This window comes from Nanorana parkeri, unplaced genomic scaffold (genome assembly GCF_000935625.1).
Source record: "Nanorana parkeri isolate BGI_ZX_2015 unplaced genomic scaffold, ASM93562v1 scaffold1289, whole genome shotgun sequence".
Taxonomy (NCBI): Eukaryota; Metazoa; Chordata; class Amphibia; order Anura; family Dicroglossidae; genus Nanorana; species Nanorana parkeri.
In genome coordinates, this window is record NW_017307557.1 from 181,302 (window position 1) to 194,863 (window position 13,562).

The 13,562-nt window shown below is 43.6% G+C and overlaps 1 protein-coding gene across 1 annotated transcript in view; it reads left to right on the forward strand.

Annotated features, from left to right (window-relative positions):
* The window catches only part of CBL (Cbl proto-oncogene), a 60,183-nt gene that overhangs the window by 25,745 nt on the left and 20,876 nt on the right, over window positions 1-13,562 (forward strand). Inside the window, exons 3-5 of the mRNA XM_018569118.1 lie at window positions 4,029-4,175; window positions 10,688-10,844; window positions 11,498-11,619. Of these exons, the coding sequence (XP_018424620.1) occupies window positions 4,029-4,175; window positions 10,688-10,844; window positions 11,498-11,619 (426 nt within the window). The remainder of the gene's footprint in view (window positions 1-4,028; window positions 4,176-10,687; window positions 10,845-11,497; window positions 11,620-13,562) is intronic.

Here is a 13,562-nt window from a genome sequence, read left to right on the forward strand (position 1 = left end):
GGGGGAAGGTCATGAAACACTTAAGCTTCGATTCTTGATGAACTGATAGAAGGAGCCGGCTGGAAAATCTTCAAACAGTCAGCAGCCAGTCAGCTGCCGCCTCTTTGAGTATTCTGACAGCGGCCGGCTTTCAGTGTACTTACACAGCGCAACGTTTTCTATAGTGATACTAGGTTCAAAAAATTTTAAGCATCCAAATTCTATCACTCCTCAGTTAGGATATACGTATTTTGATTAGAATATAAACAGGGCCGACCGCAAGCGGGCTCTCCATTCAAGTTAATTGACTCTGGGACAAACGTGTGCCCCTGAAGATCTCATTGGAGCTGCGCTACAGTGAAGTATAGCCTAACCAGTGGTAGGCAACCTCTGGACGCCAGCTATGGCGGAACTACAAGTCCCATGAGGCTTTGCAAGACTGACGGCCACATGCATGGCTTCCAGAGGCAAAGGCATGATTGGGTTTGTAGTTTCACCACAGCTGGAGTGCTGAGGTTTGCGTACGCTTGGCCTAATCTATCTTGTATTGCACACCATGAGAAGCGGGGAGTAACAGTGGATAGTGCTAGAAGTGTATAAGTGAACATATCCTTAACAATGTAAGTGTGGACAAGAAGTCTAATGCAATTGAAATACATAATTGTGAATTCTTGCCTTCCAAAAATGTGTAACTGTCTTTATCCAAGTTTTTAAAGTGACACTAAACTCAGGAGTTAAAGGAGAACTATGAGGTGAGTGATTTTCAGTTCGAGCCGACCTGTGACAATGAAACTGTCACAGGTCGGTTCTATAGATCGGGAAGTGAGTGAACACATAGCGTCACTTGCTCACTTCCGATCATCTCCCTGCAGAGAGCGGTGACTGTCACTCACGGCTCCTCGCAGGGATTCCCCCACTCCCCGCTCCGATCCTCCGGTGCTGACTGGAGGAACGAATGGGGGGAAGGCGGGCACAACTGGCTCGGCCTCTAGATAGGCAGAGCCCGCTGTCAATCAGCCAGCTGGGTGGATCTTGACTGTATTGTCTGGATCCGTCCCGGCTGTGGCGCTATCAGTATATAATGAGCAATAGTCCGCTTTATACTGAGCATTTGGTCACAGGAGGACGTTAGTATATGTCCCCCCGTGACCCTAAAGAGAACTATGGGATAAAAAGTGTATAAAATTCTTAAAAATACATTCAAGTGCCATTACTAGTAACAGAATGTATCTTATTTGTGTATCACTCAGCTGTAGATTCTCAAATCATCTCTGAATTGGTGCTGACACTGTCCTTCCTTCTGGAAGGCGGCTACTTTTGTTCCCCATGGTCCCTTTGTGTGCTGTAAGCTCCTTTCCATGATGGACCTTTAATTTCAGTACAAATTAATAAACTAAGTGTGAGATTGTAGTCCATCATGTGAGTGAGCTTGGAGCGGTGACTACTTTACAACACACACAGGGACCATGGAGAACAAAAGTAGCCACCCTTCAGAAGGAACGACAGTGTGAGCACCAATTCAGAGATGATTTGAGGAGCTACAGCCGAGTGCTACACAAGTAAGATTCATTTTTGATAATCGGGTATGTGAATGCATTTTTAAGAGTTACCTCCTGAGTTTAGTGTCACTTTGAAATTAAAAAAAAGCAGCTTTCCCTGCGTTGCTTACTTCCTCCAGTGCTCTCCCCAGGAGACCCACTGCTGTGTGATCCATTGGCAGTCGTCTTTTGGGTTGAATGGTCGTCAGGCCGTCGTGGACAAACTCCTTGGGAGTGTGTCATCACGCCAGCCTGGGCTCACCTTACTACTGAACAGAACGCTCAAGCATCATTACTTAAATGCTGTGACGTCACATGACTGTGCTAATGAAAGGATGTGTAAAGTTATTATACCTATAAAGTCATTTTAATACATAGTAGTATTAAATGGGGGTCTTTTGTAGTGGCCCCCACTCACACGTTTTCATTAATGCCTTTTGGGAGTTGATCTCTATGATTAAGCTCATTATTAAGTTAACATGTAAGAGTGAAGAGGATCCATGGCAGGACGATGTGTACCTGTGTGCTACAATAAATTCTTCAGTACAGTTTTTGGTGTGCGGGCAGACATTTGTTTTCTTTCTATGTGACTATGGATATTGTGGACCCGCCGTTCTCTCTAGCTCTGCTGTGGAGGGGCAGTGATGCTGGGTTATGGAAGTTAGCCTTTGGGAAGTCTTTTTCTAAATCAGCATGGCCTCCCACCCACTTATTTCAATATTGTCCATATGCTGAAAATGCTTCATGTCTTTTGGCTTGCACACGGTTCTGTGTCTGCAGGTTTTGTTTTGTAGAATATAGGCTTAATGCACTAAGCTAGAACACTTTTATTTTCAGCCGTGTAACTATTTTCAGATTTTATTGCTCAAAATAACTGTTAAAAATAGAGAATTACGCCTTTTACATTTTAGCTTGCCACATCAACTGCATCTCTCTATTCCGCTTTGTGTGAATATGGCTTATTCACACAGATCTAGGTGTTTTTTTTTTTTTTTTTTGTCAGGCAGATCATTCTGGTCTTGTATCTATATTTGTGAGAAGGAAGTTCTCAGAGGGACTTCACACCTCCCTATTTTCACAAACCACTGTAAGAGAGACTTCCTGATGAAGTGCTGCTTTAACCCTTAGCAGACTAACGAAAAACGTATCTTGCTTTGCCTAGCATAGTATTAAGTGCAGAGTTAAGCTAATGTATCTCTCAATACAAGCAGTATATAGACATTTTTTCCCCAGTGTCCATTCCACCATGTGGGGTAACCAGGGCCTGGAGAAAACATGGACTCGTATTTTGCAGAGTCACGAGTTATCAGCACGCATAGCTTGGCACCAGTAGCTTTCAGTGTCACCTTTTTTTAAATTTGTCTAAAAAAATTGAAGCTTATAGCAATGGGTAAAGGAGAACACAGGACTGGGAGGAACGCCTATGAGCTCTGGACTGTAAAGCTTGCAGTGCTAAAACATATAGGACATAGAGAATCCCAGGTTCATCACTGTACCTGGGAGACCTTCTTCTGGAAAAGCCACAAGACGCATAGCTTTGCAAGTATGCACTTACTGTTATAGGGTGACAGCACGTTTTTCCTGTCTCCATACTCTCCCCTTCTTGCATGATCATCCTGTCACATGCGTTTCCAGTAGAGACTATGAGCAGCCATGCCATTGCTGATTGGGTAGGCATGTTGTGCCATTGCTGTGCTATTGTCACCATCTGGAGGCCGACCCTGGCCAAGGATATGCAGCTGGTGTCCACATGCATGTAGATGGGAAGTGGCCACAAAGCAAGATCTGCAGCATAGATGAAAAAATTTTTTATTTGGCATAAAATACTGCATTTTTCTCAAATGTTTTCTATTGCTTATAAAAATTACTCACCTTCTTATCCTGATTCCATTGAAACGTATCAGAAGGCCATATGAGCCGATAGCAGATGATTTTACTTTCTATTTACGGTTTGAAAAAGGTGCCCTCTTATGATCTACAAAGACAAAAGAAATGCAAAAGTATGCAGGGGCTTCTAGTTTTAAAGGTACAGAAGAAAGGATTACTTTTATTGGACATTTTGATGGTTCTTATTGATGCTGTTGTATTGCTGATACAGTCAGTTGCATCTTGATAACAATCAGTTGCACAATGAGACCTGCAGATAGCCCCTAGTGAGAGAATCTATAAAAAAGGTGTAAATTATTTTATGAAAACCGAAAAAGATGAGAGTTTACATCTACTTTAGCTGCACCATGAAATCTGTGAATAAATACTTGAGGTAGAAGTTAGACATCTTTGCAAGGCCCCGTTAGTTTTTAGAACAGATATTATATTAATATATAATATCTGTTCTATCTTAGAACAGCAGGTGTTCTGACAGAAATGTTCTGAGACGAATACTGGAGGAAAACGAGTTGTATTTTGTCTTATAGCCATATATATTTTTGTTTTGTATTTTTATTCATAAATCTGATATTGAAGTATGAAATGGTGAAGACTCACACTGTTTGTTTTTTGTTTTCATTTTAGGCGCAACCTGACCAAATTATCCCTCATCTTCAGTCACATGCTAGCGGAGCTGAAAGGAATTTTTCCCAATGGTTTGTTCCAAGGGGATACTTTCAGGATCACAAAGGCTGATGCTGCTGAATTCTGGAGAAAAGCTTTTGGAGAAAAGTATGGAGTTTTACCCTACTGGACTTGTAAAATGTTCAAATATATGTGAAAGGTCTAAAGTGTACGTCCTGATGATGGCAGTAGGAAGCTTCCGGTGCTATGTGACCAGTAACCCATACCAGCCAATCCTAATCTTTCTATTCTTGCAAATCTGGTTGCTTCTTCATTGCTCTGTCCATTGGCTTTATAAAGGTTCCTCATGTGGTTGCTGTAAAATGCGTTCTAGTTATAGTGTGCAATTCTGTTGATTCTCTGCTCCTGACCTGGGCAGCTCCCATTCAGATCGGCTCCCATTCAGATCAGCTATGCTGAAGTTTATTTCAGCGCAGAGGAGATTGGTCCTGGTATATTGGGTGGAAGGAAGCAGTCATATTTATTCTTTCTTTACTATACATTGATTCACCCCCAGAAGTAACTAGCTGCCAGGGTCTGGGTGATCTTATCCATAGACCTCTTCAACAGACAGACTAGCCTGGGTTGCTGATGTCATGTCTGTGGGTACATTATGCTGAAAATATGTTTAGTATTGAATGTGTTTTATCAATTTTAAGTGCTTATGATTTGGAGGCACGAAAATGATGGGTAAGACTGCCTTGTCAGAGTTCCGGATTGGACTGAAGACAGGCCAGTTAGAGAGGCTGTAATGTGTGAGCATGATTTATGAGGCTGCTCTTTCAGAGGCTGCCTCTTTGCTGGTACTTTGGGTGACATTAGCTCTACTATAAACTGCTATTGCCAGCATATTACTTGCAGGAGTGCTCTTCTCTTGTTAGGCTCTTCCAGGCACCTTCAGGTTTCACACTAGAAGTCACATGATTAAGCCAGATTTTATTTTGAAACGGGACCAGAACTGGTATTCTTGTCATCCTTGTCTTCCTAAAATATCATTGCCTCTGCCCCTAAAATGCTACTGGCGATTGTGGACAGTATCCATTATTGTCATTAATTGCAACCATTGTGCAGCACTACTAAGTGGTAAAGAAAGCAAGCATGTCGTGAGAAAATCTAAAGCTTTTCTGTGCACATATAACATTTACTGACTTCCGCCCATGGTGCTAAGGTTAGGGTGATGTGGAGATCCTCCTAGAAAGATCTGGGAGCGCAGAGAATTCCAAACCTTTTAATAAGATGCTCCTGCATGGCATACTACACGTTCCCAGGATCTTGCTACAAGGTTTGTGACATCACCCTATCATACGCACTGTGGGTGGAAGCCAGTATTGGAAGGGTATTTTTAAAGGGGGAGGGCAAGACCAAAATTATAAGCTTCATTGTGCATTAGGTAACTTTACATTAATACCCGCTCAGTTCCCTACCTTAGTAATTATTACAAGTTTGTTTAACGGCCGGCTGGGAGGTTCCTGGATCTGAGTGGCCTGTTGGCCCTGCCCACTCGCGCGCACCGCGCGGGAAACTGCCTAAATTTCAAAACAGGCAGCCATGCCTGTTTACATACAAGCGATCTGCCGGTTATAAGGCCCCCTCCACTGGTCCCGAACTCCGCTGTGCCCGGTGCGAGCCCGGGACCAGCATGGGGGCTCTGTGACAGGGGATTCAGAGGGAGATCGGTACACAATCTCCCTGGTGTCAGAATCTCAATCTCTCCCTCTGGTGTCAGAATGCAGAAGTAATGTATATTACATCACTTCCAAATTTTTTTGTCACTCTCCAGCTACAGAAGCTAGAGAGAAGCCGATGAAGCAGAGCTCTGCTTCATCAGCTTCTTAGGTGACATTAGAGGTCTTGGAGACCCCTGATGTCTCCATAAAGAGGACCTGTCGCATCTTTTGCTATCACATTGGCAGGTTTCTTAGCCCCCTATGTGATAACAATAAAGTTAAGTGGAACAAAAAAAATAGTTGCACAAAAAAATTAAAGTAGCACATGAAAAAGAATGAAAAAAAAACAAATTTTAAAGTCCCCACCCATACATACACGCGCACAAACATGCGTCCGGTGCGCATACGTACAAAAATGACGATTGTGCATATTACGCAGCACATGTTACATATCGTCACGAACGTCGCAGTGAGGACATTAATTCTAGAGCCATTCAAATTATGTTAGGAAACATTTATTATTACTCAGTTTTTTGGTAAAATATATAAAAGTCGGGGTCACGTCGGGTAAATAGACACCAAACATGTCAAGCTTTAAAATTGCGCGCACCCGCGAAATCATTAAACCCTAGTGGTGATTAAATACCACCAAAAAAAAGCTCTATGTATCCCCCCAAAAATGGTATAACATTCAATTCAGTACAGCGTCATATGAAGGAATAAATGTCAGTCAACGTACTGCAGCGCTAAATACTGAAAAATGGCCTGGCCAGGAAGGGGGGTGTAAACACCTGGTCAGCAAGTAGTTAAAGGATATAGAATACTTTCACTTGGTACCCTGTTTTAATAAATATCCTGCACATGCTTTTTTCTTTCTCTTCCATTGAGGGATACAGGGGTTCTTAAACCTTCAGGTTATACTGCTTGGTAGGAAAGGGTGTAACCCAGTCCTTTAAGACTATTAAGCTTGCATGAGCTAGCTGCCCAGCTATAAGCTATTGAAGTGCGATCTGCACTTCAATAGCTTATTTCCAGTGTAAAGGTGACACTGGGGGTCTTTTGGACCCCCAGCATCACCTTAAAGAGTACCTGTCACCACCATCTGCTATCACATGGGGGGCTTGTAAGTTAAAGTAAAAAATAAAGTTTTTTAAATTAAAATAAATCTAATAATAAAAAAAATTTAAAAGTCCCCCGTCAGCACGCGCGTCGCCACGTAAACAAGCGTCGGGTGCGCCTATGTATGAAAACGAAGAACGCGCTAGACATGTTGGGTATCGCCGCACACGCCGGAGTGAGAGCAATCATTCTAGGGCCAGTATTTTGGGGTATCTCTAAATTGATGACCTGTGGGGGCTTTTAAAGTGTCTTCTATGGACTTTTTGGGGTACTGCATTTTTTTGCCGTTTCACGGACGCACGCAATTGGTAACCTGGGCATGTTGGGTATCGGTTTACTCGTTGTAACCATCTTTTATATTTCATTTTAAAAAAAAAAGGGTATTTTGTTGTGTTTTGGGGCATTTAATTAAATTTTTCACTAAATGTTGGGGGTTTAATAAGTAGTTGCGCTAATATTGCTCAACATCAAAATTTGCAACTACCACCATTTTATTCTATAGGGACTTGGCATTCAGAAAATATATAATGTTTGGGGGTTTTAAGTCATTTTCAGGCCTAAAATGTGGAATATAACATGGGTGCAAAAAAGGCCTCAGTCATGAAGGGGTTAAATAGAGATAAACTGCAATAGGAATCAATTAACACTCCCAAGGCCCGTTCACACCAGTTGCAGTGCGTTCCGGGCCAATTCTGGCCGGAACGTACTGCCTCGCATCGCGGCCGGCTCACTTTTTAGTGGGGCAGGAGGGGACGTGGCGGGCCATTGAAGTGAAAGGCGCCGTAGTCACGCCCTCCGGCCGCATGGGATGGAAGAGCACATTGTGCCTGCGGTCCGGTGTGATCAAAATAGTGCTTGCAGGATTTTGATTGCACTGCACCGGACCGCAGGCACAATGTGCCTTGCGATCCCATGCAGCCGATCGCAGTGCGGTCGGAGGGCGTGGCTAGGGTGCCTTTTACTTCAATGGCCCACCACGCCCCCTCCTGCCCCACTAAAGTGAGCCGGCCGCAATGCGAGGCAGTGCGTTGCGGACAGAATCGGGCCGGAACGCACTGCAACTCGTGTGAACATGCCCTAAGAGCAGCTGTGCTTAATAGGTGAGTACACCAACAATAAGAAAAGAGAAAAATCACAGCGCTTCAACAAACTCAAAATATATTCCTAAGATGTGAAATAATTGTGATTTAAAAATGTGACATTATCAGGAAGTGATGAAACACCTGTTAGCGTTATCCACAATACCTGAGTTGCACAATACTCATGCTAATATTTCAGAAAAACTCTTGGTCTAATGATCTAGACACTATAAAGCCTTGGTTCTCAACTGGTGGGTCGTGACGCAAAAATGGGTCGTGACCCCGTGTTCAGTGGGTCGCCGTGTGCCTTCCACTTTTTTAGGTGAGAGGCTCCTCTGCCTCCCCCTAGCACAGCACAGTCAGTTCTTGCGCCAAGCAGCTATTCAAAATATGCTTCCCGGCGCAGAGTTTCAGCTTGAGATTGGATGGGCCGGGGGCTATGGCCGTGAGGGAGCTCCATCCATACATGCATTGCTTACAGCTCCCTCACGTGTCTTTATAGAGGTGCCTGGACTGGAGTGACGTCACACTCTGGCTGCCAACAAAGTCCAAATCCCATTCGCACTGCCACGGTCTCAAAATCACAAGGTATATGTGGTGCCCAGGTGACCACACGGATGGCACCGTGTCACTGTCGCTCTGATGAAGGATCCCTGTGCGGACCCGAAACGTTGGCACCGTATGACAGTATGTGACATTGGGTATTGAATAAACATATCAATACTTTAAAAACCCTTCAAGTGTGTGCCGTTGATTTACTTTTATTTACACTCTGGCTCCCGCCACCTCTACAGGGTGTGCAAGGGAGCTGTACAAGCAATGCACGTATGGATAGAGCTCCATCACAGCACAGCAGCCCACACTGGACTCCAGGCTGAGGATCCTCTCCAGTTCTTGTAAATTAGGGAGGCTGCGTGGACCGTAAAAAAAAAATTGTTTTTGAGGGCCCGTTCACACTAGTACAGTGCATTAGTCGCATAATACCGTGCAATCGCCCCTCCTGTGCATTCTAGTGTGGGCAGTGTGTTGAGTTGCTATTCATTTGAATGGCACCCAAACGCACCTCTCACCCACAGTTCGTACGCCCGCACCGCACCCTAATGCCGTGCGTTCCATTGCAGTGCGACTTGGGTCATAACTTAATAACTAAGGACAAATGTGGGTCCTGAGGTTACACAGGTTGAGAACCAATGCTATAAAACAATGTTGAAAAAGAATGAATAACAAACAAACAAACAAAAACAACAAACACTTGTGCTAGTACATCTCATAGAAAGTATACATATAGAAAGTCTTGTATTAAATCTCGCAAGTGATGTTCAACTCCCGCTTAATCTACATATCCAGATGTGTAGTCCATTCCTTCTTAATACCATAAAGTCATTGAATGTGTGAAGATATATATCTTCCAACTTTTATAATCCGCACCACCTCCTTGAATGCATTAACAGTTTGTGAATCAGTGCTCTTTCACAGAGCTCTTTGCTCAGATTCACAAACTGTTTATGCATTCACCGAGGTGGTGCGGATTATAAAAGTTGGAAGATATATATCTTCACACATTCAATGACTTTATGGTATTAAGAAGGAATGGACTACACATCTGGATATGTAGATTAAGCGGGAGTTGAACATCACTTGCGAGATTTAATACAGGACTTTCTATATGTATACATTCTATTAGATGTGTTTTTTTGTTGGTTATTCACATTCCTTTTCAACCTTGCTTTATAGTGTCTAGATCAGGGGCGCCCACAATTTTTCGTCTGGAAATCTACTTTTCAATTCAAGGGCAGGAGGGGGCGTGGCGGTGTAATGAAGTCAATGGCACCGCAGCCACGCCCCTCACCCGCATTGCGATCGCCTGCACCTAGACCGTAGTGCCTGGGTTCCGGTCCAGTACGATCTACAAAAATGCTGCAAGCATTATTTTTGCAAATCGTACTGGACCGCAATTTTTTACTGTGAGGGGGGGGCGGGCTTTGAGGAAATATTAGGGGTCTAAACAGCCCCCTGATATTTCCCTTTTTAAAATAGAAAAAGAAATTGAGGACACAAAGTCCTCAATCTCTTTTTCTGCAGCCTCTGTTCTAAATGAAGAAAGCACAGAGGCTTCCCATTAATTCAGAAACTATTTACTATAATCCAGTTTCTGAGGGAGGAGCCTCTGTACAGAGTGCAGGGTGCAGTCAATTCTGAGCCTGATGAAGGGGACCCCCTGAGGCCCCCAAAAGCGCTTGCATCGAATGGCAATGTGCCATTAAATGGATTATTACTTTACTACTATGGTGTGCTGGTGACATTATTTCTTCTTCCGTGCCGGTCCCAGCCGCATCGGGCACAGCGGATCTCGGGACCGGCAACGGCAGTGACAGCTGCTATTACAAGCGATCGAGCGTCTCTAGAGACGCCCGATCGCTTCAATGTAAAGCTGCCGGCCGTTGTAATTACAAAGGCCGGCCGGGAAGCTGCTCGTCGGGCTCCACCGTCCTCTCGTCACAGACGAGCGGACGAGTGGATTTTTCAGGCCCTGTCTATCTCTATCATATACTGTAGAAAACGGAAGCTTGCCATGTGGATATCTTTTTTTAATTATGATCGTGTAATTTTGTAATTGAACTGCACAAATGGCAGATATCTGGGGATATTAAATCTTGGCTAAACAATGATATTTACAAACCATGTATTAGCTTTGACTTGTGCTTGTATACATCTTTTGTAAGGGAATAAAACACATTGTATTCTTTTCTCCAAGAACTATTGTCCCTTGGAAGATTTTCCGACATGCCCTTCATGAAGTCCACCCTATCTCTTCTGGCCTGGAAGCCATGGCCCTGAAGTCAACCATTGACCTCACTTGCAATGATTACATCTCTGTTTTTGAGTTTGATATCTTCACTCGGCTTTTTCAGGTAAACTGGTGGAACCTAATTTTAGTTTATGAATATTTTCCTGCGAATAGATTAAAGTATGTCTAAACGCAATAACAAAAGTGTATATTGCAGCTTTCCAGTTCATAGTTTTGGTGGCTGCATACGTTTTTTTTGTTTTTTTTCAGGCGAAGTACAGAAAAATACCTGTTTTATCTTTTCAGAAATCTAGTATTCTGTAACTTCCTGTAACCTGAACTGAAGTCTAACAAGAATGTTTTCAGCATTTCCAGCAATTCTCTGTGAACTACAAACACCCCCATGTATTAGAGATGGAGGCGAAGGGGGTGTTTGTGGTATTAATCAGGATAGCTGCCCAGGGTGAGAACACTACTCCTTATTAGATGCAGTGCAGTGAGGAAGTGTTGTCACGCTGGGACAGGAAGTTATTTATTGGCAGGGTCACTGGGTAAAAATAAAGGGGAAAAAAGCTTAAGATAAAACTAATGAAGCCATCACATCTAAGAACTAGTAAGCTACAGTATATTCAGTTTTTGATTTTGAGTTCAGATACACTTAGATGCTATGCTGGAGACTTTGTCTAAGCCCACTCAAGATTCAGCAACCTTGGTTAATTTAGGATTGTATTGCTTGTACTAAATTCATCTTATTTTTGTATTTTTTTTTTGCCACAGCCTTGGTCTTCCCTTCTCAGAAACTGGAATAGTTTGGCTGTCACTCATCCTGGCTACATGGCCTTTCTTACATATGATGAAGTCAAAGCTCGACTTCAGAAATTCATCCACAAGCCTGGGAGGTGAGTTCTAATCCACCCAAAGAAACCAGTCCCACAACATCAAAAAGCAGGCAACTCTGTGTACCTTCACACCACCTGTGCTCCTCCGTTGTACACTTGGACACACTCTAATGGTATAACAGATTGGCTTCCTGGTTGCTGAAGCAGTCTCTGCTCTCTTACTAACAAATAGTAAAGGCATATGAGGCAAGAAAGGGTGGCACCTACCACCAGGGTACTGGTAGTTGTAGTACAACCCAGATTTTGGTCATCTACAGACGAGTAAAGCTGACTTGCAGGTACAATGAGTTGCTTGATCTTTTTTAGGTGTGCCTTTTTATATTTTTGTTTCTAATGCCTCATGTCTGCTTAAGGCCCTTTTTAGACTTCTCTAGAATATTTATTAGCCCCTTATAATATGTTAGACAGCAGTTCATAGAGTTTAGAGACTACATAGGTAGGAACTAACCATACAGCAGCACACACCATTCCCAGCACAGTGGACACAGCAGCCCGCAAACATATCACATCCAGCTCGACAGACTGCGTAATTGCTGGTTGTCATATTCTTAAGGACACCATATTTGAATTTTGACATAGGACCAAGACCCTTTACTCTGCAAGTACTTCCTTACTCCCCTTCTCACACTTGAGCATTGTCAAGTGTGAGAAGAGGAGCAACTTTGTAGGGGAACATGTTACTCCCCTTCTCGCACTTGGCAATGCTCATGCTTGACAATTGACCACTCAGGCATTTTGGAGCAGGTAGAAAGTCCGCAAAGTTCTGACTTGAAGCATACAGGGCTTTTGCCATTTGCTCCTGGTAGCAGGTCCGGAGCAACAAATAGAACAGTGTTCCGTTTTGCCGTACCAGATCGGGGGTAATCTGATGTAAGCTAACACATGTCAGTTTACATCCGATTCCCCATAGACAGAACTGGGGTCCGGTAAACGCAGTTTTTTTCCATCCCTCGCAAGATGGACACGGCAGTGACATCCGCTCTGTACTGCTGTGATCAGGAGAGGATTTGTGCATGGATCCTCTCCTGATCAGTCCGTGTGAAAGCAAAGTCTTTTACCTCCTCCTAGCTATAGTGTTTGACTATTCTGTGCATATACAGAGTTTGGGAGTAGCTCATATAGAATTTTAGTTCCACTTTATTTTACATTATGCCCTGCCTATCATTTTAGTAATTTTGTTTCAAAATTTTTTTCAGTTACATTTTTCGTTTAAGCTGCACTCGACTTGGTCAGTGGGCAATTGGATATGTTACAGGAGATGGCAACATTTTGCAGACCATCCCGCATAATAAACCACTTTTCCAGGCCCTGATTGACGGTTTTCGGGAAGGATTGTAAGTACAACCTTTTGCTTCTCAATTCTTTTCCATATAGCTTAAAGGAGAACTATGGGGTCAGTGTTTTTCCCCATAGTTCTCCTTAGGGTAACGGGAGGACACAAACTAGCGTCCTCCCATTACCCTAAGCTCAGTATACCGCGAGCTACAGCTCGCGGTATAAGACGCCGGAGCGGATCCCGACGTAGATGACGGGATCCGCCCAGCTGCGTGAGTGACAGCTGGCTCTGCCTATCCAGAGGCAGAGCCAGCTGTACCCGCCCCCTCCCCCGTCCGTTCCGCCAGTCAAGGGGGGAATCCCGCCCCCCCCCCCTGTCACGGCAGAGAGCCGTGACAGGATCGAGAGGTGAGCGAACCTGGTATGTGTTCGCTCACCTCCCGATCTACTGGGCCGACCTGTGACAGTCTCATTGTCACAGGTCGGCTAGAACTATGAGGTGAGTGGAAATCACTCATCTCATAGTTCTCCTTTTTAGTATGAATTTAATTTGTCAGTTCTTTGCATGCATTTTTACCTTTAAAATTCTCTAATATCCATTTGTGTGTTTGTGTGGAAATGTGTTTTTCAGTTGTAAACTGCTGTACTGTGTTTTATTTATGTATCTA